At 41.7% G+C, this 15,519-nt stretch overlaps 1 protein-coding gene across 1 annotated transcript in view; it reads right to left on the bottom strand.

The window, feature by feature from the left end:
• Positions 1 to 3,293: 3,293 nt before the first annotated feature.
• Positions 3,294 to 15,519, bottom strand: part of KLHL42 (kelch like family member 42) — a 19,342-nt gene continuing 7,116 nt past the window's right edge. The window contains exons 2-3 of the mRNA XM_019737270.3: positions 12,911 to 13,104; positions 3,294 to 8,508 (exon numbers count right to left, since the gene is read on the bottom strand). Of these exons, the coding sequence (XP_019592829.1) occupies positions 8,057 to 8,508; positions 12,911 to 13,104 (646 nt within the window). The 3' untranslated portion in view covers positions 3,294 to 8,056. The remainder of the gene's footprint in view (positions 8,509 to 12,910; positions 13,105 to 15,519) is intronic.

The following is a 15,519-nucleotide window of genomic DNA, read 5'->3' as shown; positions in this document are numbered from 1 at the left end:
AGACAAATATATGTGCCTGAGAGAGATACAGCTGAAGCTGCATCCAGGAACAAGTGTTTTCATAAGGCTTTTCTTCCATTACACTATGGACCAACTAATCAGCTTACTTACCAAGACTAATGGCTCCCTCATTAACCAGCTTCAAGACTCTCACCCCACTGTGCCCACAGCTCTTATATCGTCAGCTCTGCTCAGTCAAGACCTGCTTTAAAATCACCCACCCTGGGCCTTAACACCTGACTTCCCCCTTCTGAGACATGACTGAAACTCTTTCAAAGTGGTGCCCTCCCTTACCGCAATAAGCATAACAAACTGAGAGCTGCTCAATTAACAGGTTAGTCAGATAGCCTTTTGGGAAGTCAACAGTTGATACCCCTTTCTTATGGTATGGGGAAACCCCTATGATCTAAGATGAAGCCATTCCATGGGGTTGAGCTGGAGTTTTCCCTCCATCCACCCTTCCCCACCCCGACACACAGTGATTAGCTCATTGTTAGGTGAAATGATTCCTGGTACTTAATGTGACCTACGCCATCTTACCACAAAAGCTGCCTGGCAGTTCACCCTGGCAGGGGTGGGCCTCTATCACCTGAAAAGAATATTCTTGCACAGAGAAGTAGACCCATTAAGTTCTTACTACTTTGGATTATATAGTTCTTAACAAACACATGCCACTTGGCTATAAGCCACCTGTGTTATCCCATGCCACTTGAATATATTATATGTATGCATATATATGTATATATGCATATATTTGTATATACATACATATATACATATATATATACACACACATATATCAAGCCTCACCGTCTTTTGGGGGCAGAGATCTACCATCTTGCCACCACCCAAGACTCTACTACTGTCCTGAAGTTCCCTTAATAAGCTTGATGTAATTCTGGACTCACCAGCCTCTTTTTCAGTCTCTTGACCCTGGGAAATTTTCCCAACATTCACGGACACATGGCTTGGGTTGGCCCAAAACCTTAATAAAGAGTTTGGTAGTTGGGATGGCATACTGTAAATTATCTAAAGCTGACCTAGGGAACCAGCTAAATCAAGGTGAGGGTGGATAGGCAGGATTCCTCCATCCCCTTCCCCAAGTGGGAAGCAAGGTGACTGGCTACACGGCCATATCTTGGGATTCAGACCCTTTAAGCCAGTTCTTTGGGAGAAGTTGTAGAAGCACACCAGGGTCTTGGAATTGTTAACGACCTTTTAATAGCTTTACTAAGGTATTTTATGAAAGGATAAGCAGCCAGGCAAACTAGCCCATCTGAAGGTATAATGGAAACAGCCAAGGGCTTTGGTAATAACAGCTCCTGTTTATTTCATGCTATGTGCCAGATGCCATTTTGAATGCTTTTTGTGGATTTTCTCATTCCATTCCTACGATAATCCCACAGAATGGATACGGTTGTTATCCCTTTTACAGATAAAGAAATTGAGGCCCAGGAAGATGCAGTAACCTGACCAGGTCTACACAGCTAGAAAGTGGCAGAAGCAAACTCAGCCAGTCTTACCCTGGAGTCCACACTTTTCACCCTCTGCTGGCAGCCAGGCAACTCTGAGGGTCAGATAACACACGCCTCGCAGAACTGCAAGAGCCAGAGTCTCTGCTTCAATCAAAGGTGCACAAATAAACAGTAGGACTGGACTTTGGAGGAGGCAAAGAAGAAGGGTGTGAATTTCATCCCCTAACATCTTCTGCCACATAGAGACAATCATTTCTACTCAAGCAGCGTTCCCTGGGATGTAACCTGGCAAGGGCAGATCCCTATTGTTTCAGGTTTTCCCAAAGCTGAGGAAGAGATTGGAACTGTTAAGCTGAGAGTAAAGGGTATGGGCAGGAAGCCTGTGGCCAAGAGACAAATCATAAAGGCAAACTCCAAGTTCAAGGATCTAGACTCCACTAGCTCTCTGCCTATAGCCCACCAAGTGCTAGATATCAAATCTACTGGCATCTAACTGGGTTTTTAAAGAGGCTTTATTGCCAAGAAAACATGTATGGCCTGCAAACAGGGACCTGGAATTCCTCAGCCTTTACAGAAATCCTCAGGCTTCCTCCACACACCTCCCATAACCAAGCCCATAGGAAGAAGGCTGCCACATGGGCACACCGCACACCCACTCAGGCATGGCTGTGAGACTCCTGCTGCAAAGTAGATCAAGGGCTCCCAGACTGAATGACCAGGAACCCACTCCACCACCAGGGAGGAGAGCCCTTGCTAGCCCCTACCCATGGGGAAAAGTATACAATTTGGATCAGTGATTGCTGTGTGCAATTTTCCCTTCTCCCTTTTCCCAAATGACAATTTGTGACCTGCAGTGCCTCAGTTTCCTCAACTGTAAACTGCAGTAATATCCATCTTTACCACATATTGCTCTGAGGATTAAATAAGTGAAATGAAAAAAACGCTTAGATTTCCTTGCACAGAGTAAGAGCTCAATTCGTGTTGGGTATGGTTGTTTTGTTGTATTCTGAGTGTGTAGGAAATAAATTATTCATTAATTTACAGATTGTCAGAACAGAGTGGTCACCGATGGACTTAAAAGGGATGGGCATCCCCTGAAAATCCTGGACTTGGGGCTCAGTGAGCTTTGGATGCTGTAACTAGATCTGAATGTTGATTATTTCCCTCAGGGAAAAGGTGGGTATGTCTTTGTTTTTGTTGTTGTTTTTTTTATGGGGTGATAGAATTATTTTAAGTTGGATCATTCTTAAAATTGTCTGTAGAAGAGGAGCATGTGTGTGCATCCGTGTTCCCACACGTGGCGCAATTAAAGGATGGACATCTGCAGGATGTCATTTAGTAACTGAACCCCATTTGGTGACACTGCCCCCCTAATCCCCTTCTAGGCAGGCAGTCATAACTAACACAATAGAAAAACAAGGAGTTGTGTTTCAGTTTTCCTGGAGTAAAGGGCGCTGAAAAGGAAACAGTGGGAAAAGTTAGAAAACAGAGAGAACAGATCATGGTGGGTCCGAACTTCTAAAGTATGGGATTTGGACTTCATTCTTTCATTCAGAATTATAAGGATTCCGAGATCTTCCTCCCAGATCCCTCTTCTGCAAATTCTAACAGCTCTCACAACTTGTGCTACTGCCACTTGGCTCTTCCTTCAACAGGATTACCACCTCTCTAACTGGTCCGCGGGTGTTAGTCTGCCTTCTCTGCCAATCAGGAGCTCTCCCTCGGCAGGGCTTGTCTCATGCTTCCCCTCTTTCCTCCCAGCTCTGGCTCAGCCCTGAGTATACAGCTGGTACACAGTACCTAACAGACAACAAAAACTGATTTAGAACTACTTTATTTGAAGAGATATTCTTCTATAGCTCTAAGCACAAAAACAATGCTGTTTGAGTGAGTGCTTCATAAGCATCATTGTATTTAAATGAATCATATGTTTACATTTTAAGCCACACTTGAAATTGAAAACTGCAATACAACCTTTTACACAAAGTATCTTCATAACAAAACGTAACTGTTCATTCTACAGATTTTTCCTAAAATGACCACTAGATATGAAAACAATGTAGAGACATCTAAAGAGCCCCTAATTCAATTTTTTTTAAAATGACACAATGCAAATTATATTTTCATTTTCTTTACTAGTAACAAACTATGACATCCATTTGAGAAAGCACCAGCCAACTCTATCAAAGAAATTTCAGTACCCTTTCACTCCTCCAAACTGGCAGTCTTTTAATCTGTTTCCTGTAGGAATGGATAAAAGTGGTGATGTCAAGTACAGAAGTCAACATGTGTGTCATCTGGTGTGTATTTTATATCGTGTTCCAAAATTAACACACACAAAAATGAAAAACATACTCTTATGTGAAAGAAACATGAGTATGGAAAATTACCCTTTGATAGTTATCACAAAGGCAAAATCTCCTGACTTTCAGTCAGAACTAGTGTCTTAATCACTATTTCTTTATTAATACTTTCTACAGAAGTGTTTTAAAGGCATAGGTATAAATGCACATGCACACAGCTTGCCTCTCTCCCAATACTTCCTTCCCTGGCTTTGCCCCTCCTTTTCATCGACTTAAGCAGCTGAGCCCTCAGCTAGATAGGCTGTGGTGCCTAGTAAGTGTTTTTAAATAAAGCAGATCACATACTTTTTTTTTCAAAACAAACAAACAAAAAAAAATGAAGTACATAGAAGACTATGAAAAGTAGTAAGAAAAAAATCATGCCATAAAAACAAAAACATAATGTGCAAATTTAGAGAAAACCTGGTTCATAATTATTGTTAGCAAATGATAAATGGACACATGGGACCAGGACTGAAGACTCCACCATGCCTGACAAACGTGGGCATTTTTGCAGACACTCTCGTTACGATTACAGTGAACATTTTCACAAGGTGGTAAGCTCTTCAAGGTCAGGGATGGTGGCTTATTTGTATCTGTATCCCCAGGTCTTAGCGTTGTCTTGTACATGATAGACATTCAGTATTTCTGAGAACCAGGGAAATGAGCTGAACCAGCTCATTGCTTTCAGAACCATCTTGGGTGGTAACTACCCACCTAATTCACTTGCTCCTCTAAGGCAGGGATGACAAATGGACTTCCTCTCTCTCTGATGGACTGGTAATGGCTGCCTGGAAGCATTGACAACATGGATTCTGAGGTCAGTTCCTGGCACAGAGGAAAGGAATGCCACCCATCCATAATGCCATCTTGAAATGGTGGAAGATGTTATATATTCCCCAATCCCTTGTCTAGGAGGAAGGTACCCCCAACACTCACGCATGTTCCCTTCCTGTTGCTACGCTGCCTCTCGAGTGCTCTGCCATTAAGCCACAGCTCATTAAATGATGGTTGACTAGGAAGGCCAAGGTATTCCACCGTATGGCCGAACAGGTAGAGTCATGACTTTACCTGAAGGCTTCAAAATACGGCATCCACAATGCTCGAAATGCAATCATTTATTGAAAGACAGTAAGCATTTACTTGATTACTCCCTTTGTAGAGAAAGAGCTCTCTCCATCTCAGTATAACTTTAATTGATATCTAAGGCATTTGATACCAATCCAATTACTTGGGATTTTGGTTCAAAAAAAGAATGGCAGAGTTGAACTCTCTTTGGTATTCATGCTCAATCTTAATCTACTTATTTCTTACCAGTATCCATAACCTTCTCAGTACTTCATTGTTATGACTGAACCAATACTGTTGAAATAATCATTTCGTACACTCATCAGAAAAACTTTTAAAGGACGCTAAGGGCAGAGGACTCTGAAACTAAGGGGGTCGAAAAGAAAACCAGAAAATAATGATAGAAAGAATCAATAACCTTCCTTTACCAATCCACTCTGCCATTCAGACCATTCTTAGGAAAACAGGTTGCTTCTGGCAGGATGGCTACCACTGAGGGGCCTCCTAGTAACTTCCTCACCATCATGGGAAGTCAGCACTCCATAGAAGCATCTCATAAAAGAAAGATAAAACATTTAGAGAAAGAAAGAAAAGAGAGGGATATTATCTAACAGCAAAATTCTGGGGGACGAGGGGAGACTTTCAAAGAAACTTTGCTTTCATCACACGTTGTCTTCAATATAACATAGGCACCAACAAGGGAACAGAGCTAAATTAAAATTACCATCAAACTGTCAACACAGCTGATATGCACAGCAGGAAGGACGATCTCCCAAATCCACAGAAATATTCCTACTGCACGTTCCACCTTGTCCAAGCACTGCTGGCAGCCCAGAGTAACAAAACCTTGCTGGAAGCCTGTGTATCTTAGAGAGAGCTATAAAATGCGCGCGTGCACGTGCGTGCGCGCGCACACACACACAAACACACACACTCACAGATATGCACATTTAAACACACATGAAACCTGACTTATCAAAAGAGCTTTGTGGATCAGAGTATGCCTTCTGGTCCAAGAATATAATTGTTGGCATTAAGAAAACAGACCCCAAAAAATGTAATCAGGAAGAGAACTGGTTGGCAGGATTAATATTGCATTTTATATAATGTGGTTATTTACAAGCTCATCTCCAATTGTTTGCCCAGAACTAATTCAACTGGCTAGAATCTTTTAAATATATAAAGTTAAGCATTAAAAAGGTTAAGCTTGTTAGCAACGGAAGTTAACACTATCTAAAATAAATAAGATGCTTAAATACATGTAATGAAATTATAGGTCACTGGAAACTAATTCTGTAATGAATATAAATTAATATAAATCTATTATTAAAGTACCATTCCCAGGAAGATTTCAACTCAGAGATAAAAAAGCAAAACAAAAAAACGCTAAGTATTTGAGAATAAATGGATATGACTTAGAAACCCTTAAATAATGTTCTAAGCAGAGTACTGATAAGATTATTTGGTGACAAGATACAATGATCTGTCTCCATGTCCACAATAAAGGCTTATCTCATTTTACCTAATAGTGTTCCTGAACAGTGGTGCAAACAGAATTTTTACAACGAGACCCTCATTTTAAATATACGAGCAGGTGACTGTTGTAAGAAACCCTGTAGTGACTCCTTTGATAAACTGAAGAACTCTGCTGAAGCAATCAGCAACTCTGTACTACACATGCACAGGGAATATATGCTGAAGGTGCTCTGTGTCTGCTGAATGCATCCATTTGCCACGACAGTCTTTATTTTTTGTGGGACTTTCTTAAAGTGAGGCACGCTGTAACTGGAATGTTAGGACAGAAAGATGGAATCCAGCTCACAGTTTCACTGATTCCATTACAAAAGATCAAAGAATTTCAGAAAGTATTTTTCAATTAAAACGAAATTTCCTTAAGTATGTGCATATGTTTTTAAAGAAATGCTGGTCTATGATTGGTAGAAGCGTTTATCCATTGTTAAATGACTTAGTGAAAACAAACCACTGCCTGAGCAGGGTTCCGTTTACCAACCAACACAAGGAGAGCTCCTTACCTAATTTCAAAAATACCACCAGATACTATTCCACTTCTATAAGAGCTTCTCCCCCTCTCTCCAGCACAAACGTTTCACAGCTTTCCTCACCTTACCCCACAAAAGCAAAGCATGAATTAAAACGCTAAAACTAAATTAGAAAGATGCCTGATCTAAATATAAGGTTATTTTTTCAATCTTAAAAAAAGAACTAAGTTGAATACATTCAATAAAAGTAACCCTTAAAGGCAATTGTTTTTATTTGGTATTTCCTTCCCTTCCCATCTGAATTTAAATTTAAGACTCAATTTTAAAAATATAAATATATATATCCATCTTTTAAACAATATATCCTCTCTTTTAAACAATACAGAATGCCTAGCAATGCAACTTATCTGACCACATAAATCTGCAATCTGCCACGTAAATAAAATAAAAGGTTGTATCTGCCTATTTATAGCATTCATAACTGCAAAAAAGACTGGGAAAATAGCTGAGAAAGTTTTTATGCAAGTTTTGGGGAGAACTGGATGCTTGCAAGGCTTCAGTATAGGGTTCCATCATTGAAGTTTCCTGAAAGGTATTGTGCAAATAAAATATCTGAGCACAGAACCCTGTTTTAAACACACAGTAAGTACATGTGGGTATATAACTGAGGGACAAGAGGGGAGAATGACAGTGTTATTATAACATAAATGTTTGTCAAGTAAATTAAGAACAAAAAATATCTCGCCGAAGGTATTAATGATATTTCAAGTAACCTAAATAAAACAGATTTTAAAAGCATCTTTACCATCCATGCCAATCATTGACTTTGGCCCTTTGCTAAGCAGACAAGATGAAATCTGCTTTTTGCTGATCAGTTTCATTCATTGGCCCAAGAGGGACATCTGGATGAAAACATTGTCATGGATTTGCTCCCATAATTTAACAACCAATAATTAAAAAAATAATAAAGTTGGTCTCCTTTCTCCACAAGTGTTCAAGTAATGAGTTCAAGTAAGCTTATTTACAGCTGTTGTATATGCGACCTTCTGCAACCCATGTTTTCCCTTTAGAAATCAGTCGCCCTTGAAATGGGACATACACATTTTTTTGTGTGTATTTTTTTTTTTTTTTTTTGGTCTTGAACCAGGTTTCTTTTAAATACTAAGTCAACTCATGTTTCTGCTTTATTGGGCAGATAAAGAGAGGAAACGAGCAAGTTATGTCCAAAGGCTGGAAAACGCCTAAATGCTTCCCAACTATCTGAAAAGATGTTGTACTTGAGGAAAACTCGATGTTCCAAGCTGGTTGAAAGGGTAACGTCTCTGCTCATGATGTAGATGCCGTCGTTATGAAGGGCACACGTCAAGTTAAGACCTGATTTGGACGTGTTCTCCTTGAGGTAAAGCCACTGCCGGGTGACAGTATTGTAGGACTGCACGGTGAGCATATCCTCACTCTGGCTGCTCCTCCGGTTGGGCCCCAGTTCATGGAGACACCCCCCCACGATGTAGATGGTCTCCTCAACAGACACCATCTGCTGCTTGCGAATGTGGACGTCGCACGTTTCGAAGAGTGTCCAGATGTCGGAAGAGGGGCAGTACTGCAGAATGTTCATGTTCCGGTCTGAAAGGAAGAAAGAAGCCAAGTGATGACAGAGCCATAGGAAATGCCACTGATGGCTAAGGCTGTGTATCAATGTCTGCCTCCACCTGAATAACGTGGTAACACCGAGGCAAACCGATTTCAGAAAAGCAGAGGTCGGGCACACGGTTTTGGAAATGGCTGGGAAGGGATCTGTTTAGAATTGTCCCCATTTCACCTCACATTCAGGCATGTCCCCTCCCTGGTGGGGGGCTCTCAATCGGTAAGGCAGGGAGATGAGCTGCTGTGATTTGGGCACCTCCTTCCTCCCAGGCACGCTTACACCCTTTAGAACCACCAGGCCAACGTGAAAAGAATCAGAGTCCCAGAACCCTCATCAACATCTACATAACTACTGATGCCTCAACACAGATGGCAGGCTGAGCCCCAAGAAGCTCTATTCCTGACAATGGAGTCTACTGTAACTGTGAAACAGGACAAGTGAGCCAAGCAGGATCTCAGTGGCTGTCTAAAGGAAAGGACATAAAAGTTGCAAGTCAGGAGAAGCGCAAGTAATACAAGTCTCACCTCTGGCTTTCAAACCGTAGGAACAGGTAGCAGTTCTGTTTCCCAATTTTAACACCAGAGACACATTAAATAAGACCCTTCCCGCTCCCCAGCCCATTTCTCAGGAGATGGTTAGTTACTGTGTGGATCAAATCCAATAAGAGATGAAAGACTGCTCTGAAATTATTTTGCAGTAATAGCTGTCTTAAGGAAAAATATCACCTGGTTTTTTTTGGAAAAATGTTTGTGAATTTTAAAATATCTAGTTTCGTTTTTTGTTCTTTTTTTTTTGCCTTTTCTTTTCTTCTCTAAGAAACAATAAATGGAATATTTTAGCCCCAGCAGGGGGAAAAAAATGCTCTGAGTTATCAGAAAGAATGAACTTTCTGTCTGTTGTTTCCGTCTCTTTTTTTTAAACAAATTAAAGAAAAAACAAACCTGTCAGGAGAAGAGACAGCTCAGCTTGGGAACCGGCACACAACTAAAGTGTACAGCACTGCGATTGCTGCAGGAGCTGGTGGCAACTTCCTGCTGTGCCCAAACGGCTCACTCCTCGTTAGAAATGATTGAAGAACTCCACCACTATGCCTAGTACCAAGTCAAGTGCCTCCTAAGAGGGCACAGAGGGAACTGAAAGGAGACCAGTCCTGTGTGTGCCCATATCCCCAACCTGCAGAAATTCCAGAACTGTTGTAGTTTCAGGGATCTGTCCTTCTGTTATCTACCCACCCGAATAACCTCCCTATATTTGTTCTTACTGTAGCGATTGTGATAATGCTTATTCTAACAGATAGCGCGAGTTTGGTGACTAATCTTTCAGAGAGTACTCTTTGTAACCTGGCTTCCTGCCGCATGAACAAAGGACTTATTCTAGTGAGGCTTCAATGTATTTCTCAGTTCCAGGTCTGAAGGTCTTTCCAGGTCTTCTGTAAATGTTTTCTCTCCTTACCCAACAAGGGCTCAGACCATGATGAGGTGGTTTGAGTTGCTGGAATGGTCTTTTCGCTTTTACCTTTAAAGTCGACTTTGATGTTTAACAAATCACCCTTCTTCCCTTTAGTGGTTGCTATTCCTTTCTATTGAATGTCTTTTAATTTCTTAAGTGCCTGCTAAACAATTAAAATAATCAAATAGCTATCATAAAAATCATGAACTAGTACTTACCGCATCCTAAAATTCTCACCTAACTTAACAAATCGGCAGGCTCAGAACACAACTTTAAGTCCTGAGGTGTTTTGGGTTGTTTTTTTTTGTGTGTGAGTTTTTTAATGACAATTATGATTTCTTTTAAGTACAAAGAACTATTAGGAAGTGCTAGGAAGAGCTGAAGCAGAGGCGGAGAAGGGCTTCAGAGTACAAGTAACTGTCCTGCCCTCTCATCTTAGAAAACTCGTGTTCAACGCTTACACAAACATCCACCCACCCACATCACCTAAGCATCCCGTCATGGGTATTTGGCTTGGGGAAAACTGGGACAGGAATCACAGTGGGTGGCCCAAGTGAAAAAGGTACATTAGTAGTAGCTTTTGAAACTAAAACACACAGAAGCAAGGGTTTTCCAGGTCAAATCTAAAGAACATTTACTCAGCCAGGGTCATGGAAAAACTAGGAAATCTACCAGCAGAGTACTCTTTGGGTTACGGTACTGCCTGTCAGTGCGTCACAGCTCCGGGTTAAAAGAGAAGCCAAGAGATACATGCATTATGTCAGCCCACAGGGTGCATGCTGGGTTACAAAACCTAGGGAGGAATCAGAATTCTCAGAAACGTTCACAAGGAAGTAACTACTTGCTTTCCTGGGAGAAAAGGCATACAGGAGTACATATGCACACACAGGAATTCTTTGGAGGCCACGGTTTAGTTAAGCATATAAAGTTGACCTGTATAACCTGAACACCAAGGTTGAAGATAAAAGAAATGACTGCTATGCCTCTTTTTTTCGTTTTTTTTCAATGATTTGTAAAGGATCCGCTGGTAATTATCTTCAGTGACAAGTCACTAGGGCAGAATCCCAGGAATATACACCTCCATGAGTGATGAAAACTTGGAGTGAAAAACAACAACAACAAAAAACAGCTCACTGCTTCCCATGGAATTCCTTGTCACTGCCTCTCCTTAAATGCATAAATAAACATGTCACTGGCAGGGAGTTGAATGGTGGCCCTCAAAAAGATATGTCCACCTCCTAACCCCCAGAGCCTGTGAATGAGACCTTATTTGGAAAAAGGGTCTTTGCAGATGTAATTAAGTTAAGAAGTTAAGACTCTTAAGAGGAGATCATCCCAGATTATGCAGGTGGGCACTAGATCCAATCAAAAGTGTGTCCTTATAAGAGACAGAGAGGAAAAGACACAGATACACACAGAAAAGCAGGCATTGTGAAGACGGAGGCAGAGATTGGCGTTACACAGCCACTGGCCAAGGAGCACCTGAAGCCACCTGGGCAGGAAGAGGCAAGGAGGGATTCTTGCCTTCAGAGGGAGCATGACTCTGCTGACACCTGTACTTCAGACTTCTGGTCTCCAGAACTGTGAGCGAACACATTTCTCTTGTTTTAGGCCACCAAGTTTGTGGTCGTTTGTTAAATGGGCCACAGGAAACTAAAACACCACCCACCATCCTCTCCACCAAATGAACTGTTTGGAGGTATTACAGAAGTGTTCATCAAAATCTTTTGCTGTCACCAAAAAGAAAGAAGTAACTCAGGTGCTCCTACAACACCTTACATTTAACTTCTTCCTCTAACATAAATCCCCAAAACAAGACACATTTAGTTATGGTGATAAAACTTTTGTCACCTACACTCTATTAGCATGTGGTTTTCTGTCCTTTACAAAGCTGGATATGGTTGTGTGCGGCCTAATGGGGTCACCAGCATCACATCTCCATGCTTGTTATTCAGCCGGGGCTAGAGAGCTTCGTCCTGCCCATATTGTACCAGAGAGGAGTGACACGTTACTTCACTATGTCAAATATAGTGGTAACTCTGCTCTTTCTTTCTTTTTTTTTTTTATTAAAGTTTATTGGGGTGACAATTGTTAGTAAAGTTACATAGATTTCAGGTGTACCATTCTGTATTACATCATTTATAAATCCCATTGTGTGTTCACCACCCAACTCTGCTCTTTCGATGTGGCTAAAAGTCCAAAGGGTTCAGTTACACCTTTTCTGTAAGTTCTGGGCATCCTACAGTCAGACCAAATGAAGCAATACGTTTCCTTGGCCAGGAGCTAACCTGGAAACACTTGTTTTACGTGGGGAGAGAGCTACATGGGAAAGCACGCCTCTTCTTGGGGGCCTGCCACGGCCTTTCTCCCACAACCACGTGGGAAGCTTCCCACCAAGAAGAGCAGTGCAAAACCTGCTGGAGAAACTTTTTATCTCCAAATGATTAACTATAAAATGTTCACACACAAAAATGCCTAGAGCTGAGTTTCCAAAATCTGTGTCTGATATGTTTGTGCTCAGTTCGGGAAAAAATGAAATCAAAGGTGTGCGGATGCTCTGGCACCAAATTCCACAGTGCTGGATGGAGAGGATTCCGTGTGTTTGGGAGAAGGATGGGAGTTACCCAGCCGAGTCATAGGATGACAGACTGCAAGGCTGGGTTTCTAATGCAGAAAGAAAATGCGTCTTTTTTTCACAGCTCCCTTCCCCCATTCAATTTTCATGCTCACACAAAGGCATCAAAAGCCCCTCCTACCCAAGCCACTCCTGTCATACAGGACTTGTTTGCTTCCAGATGTGTACACATGCAGTGTGTAATACACAAAATCGCACTTAAATACACCAGAACGTTTCCTCGGGCACCCTCTGCCCTTCCCTAGGATGCCAATGCTTACGTATGAGAGGACCACTTATGTGGCCCCTTCACTTACCTCTGGTTGTATATCCTCCAATGACATAAATTTTCCCCTTACACTCACAGGCTGAGAACTCAGCCAGAGGATTTGGTAATGGTGCCACAAAATTCCACGCATCCTGCTCAGGATTGTAACACTCAACGTTAGAAACGGCCTGCCCACCAATGGCATAGAGTTTTGAATTAACAGCCACAAGTTTGAAGTTAGATCTGAAAGAGAGACACAAGGGCCCACAAAGTCAGTTCTTTTGATCATTAAGGAGTAAGATGATGGCATGAACTGCTAAAGCAGAGTGTGTCATCTGTTGGGTATTTGAAGAAAATAAGCTCTCCAAGTTGAGTGCCATTCTGCCTGGGGACAGAGGAATGACCAAATGGCATCTCAAATTTCATGCTTGTTCCCAAAAGTCCCCAAGAAGGGTGCATTCTCCAATCTTTAGCAATTGAAGATAATCCATCCAACATAACAAGGACTGATCTTGCTCAGCCTTACAACCAAAGACACTCTGTAGACACTAAACTCAATACCTTCTTTCAGGAGTAAGAGAAATGAGAAGGGAGAAACGTACCCACCTCACACCCTCATCTGTACTCAGAACGTCCATCGTACTGTTCCTACCGTGTGGGTAGGCTCCGTTCTAGGTCCACACCAGTGCTTCCCACATAGAGGCATATGCAAAGTGGGGGTGCTAAAGGCTGGTTCAGAGACCCCATGACTGTGAGCTCACCCGACATCACCGTTCCTCCCACCTCCAGAGGAGGGCACCTTATACGGAACTTCACAACACACCAGGTAGTGAGGAAAGCGCTGAACTAATTAAAAATAGTTTGATCCAGCATTCTTAGGGTATGTGCACATGTTAACTCAACAAATACTTATATCAACAAGTGCCCACTCATCTATCATAATACTAAATAATTAAAGAAGCCCCATCTTAAGTAAAGAATTAAACGCTGCTCTTCGGCTTCTGACACTGAAATCTCATGACTTTTGCATTGAAAAGTTAAGACAAAGTTCATTTGTTTCATTTTACCACACAGAGACTAATGGACTCCTTGAAGGCCAGGAAGGATAAACATGTGGCAGTGCTGGGTCAACCTGTAGTGATATGTGCAACAATCTCAAGTTTACAGCAGTATGAGCAGGCGCATTATGCAAAAGGAACACCTGGGGCACGCCTTCCAGTCCCAGCTCAGCTGATAAACAGCTACCTGAACCGGGCCCAACCACTTCACTTCCTCACCTCTAGCATGGGGATAATATCCATCACAGGGGGGTCGAGACAGAGCAGCTCATCAGAAAGTAGCACACAGAGAAATGATACTAGCTTTACAATATCTCCTTTTTCTGGTATTTGAAATAAAGAGACTAGACCAGGTGAGTTGAGAGACCATGTCATACACCAACACAATGATTTCTCCCAAAGTAATACAGTGGTACCTCGGTTTTCGAACATAATCGATTCCGGAAGACTGCTTGAGTTCTGAAATGTTCGAAAACAGCCGACAGCTAGGCCTCAGGATCGTTCACTCAGCAGAAGCCACGTGACATGCTTGAGTTGGAGGCGTGTTAGAAACCGAAGCATTTACTTCTGGGTTTACGGTGTTCCTAAACCAAAATGTTCGTCAACGGAGACATTCGAAAACCGAGGTACTACTGTAATTTCCTAAGAAAGAAGGGGGATAGAGGCTACAAATGAACAAAAGTACGTAAGAGTAGACTAAAGAACAGCAGTGAACCAGCAGTTCAGGCCTGATCTCCTAACAGGAGTGTAATAAAGATCAGTGCATTATGATATAGAATATATGTACGTGATAGCCATCTACTCAAAAATTAAGATTTTTTTTTAAAGGTGCCTGAAATGTTTATATTTAAATGAAGTTTAGTTATTTTGTTATTCAAATCAGACAGTAAATGGAGTACTCTTCATCAAGAACCCTTATTGTCTATTAAACCCAGCCAGCCATTCAATTTTTCATGCCAACAGACCTCACAGGGGTGGCAGTTACTGGGGGGTCCCTGGTTCGTGTGGCTTACCCTTTCTGCTGCCAATGGTCCTTAAAATCTGACCATGATGCCCTTTCTATGTGTCCAAATTTGGGGACCCAAAGGAAATAAAGCTTGTAAACAAGCACTAAATTTTACCAGCCCACAATTTGTTTTTGCTCCCCACAGGTACACAGTAAATTTTGTCAGATCAAAACAGTTTTTAGTATTCATCCAGCATAATCATTTGTCCTAAGCAAACATGTAAGGCGCTTCTTTTTAAGGCTGAATGAATAGGCCGTTAAAAGTAAATGCCATCTCTCCAGACCCTAACATGCTGCTCAAATTCACTTGAAGAGAAACATTTTTCAACAGTGAATTTGTTTTAAGATGAAAACTGCCACCCAAAAGCAGACCACTTAATGAAAAGGCATCCTGTTAAGCATTATGAGCCCAGGATTGTACAGGGAAGTCTCAGCTCCACTACTCAACAGCAGTGTGACCTTGGACAAGTCACTGAGTCTCAATTTATGTGAGCCTCAGTTTCCCCATCTGAGAAGTGGGGATAAGAAGAGCACAATATCACACGTATTAAGAATTGAAAAGGGTAACACACAAGCAGAGCACTAGAGGGAATG

This window comes from Rhinolophus sinicus, chromosome 1, assembly GCF_057876585.1.
Source record: "Rhinolophus sinicus isolate RSI-liver-muscle chromosome 1, RSI-T2T, whole genome shotgun sequence".
Lineage (NCBI taxonomy): Eukaryota > Metazoa > Chordata > Mammalia > Chiroptera > Rhinolophidae > Rhinolophus > Rhinolophus sinicus.
This window is presented reverse-complemented; position numbering and strand designations above follow the sequence as displayed.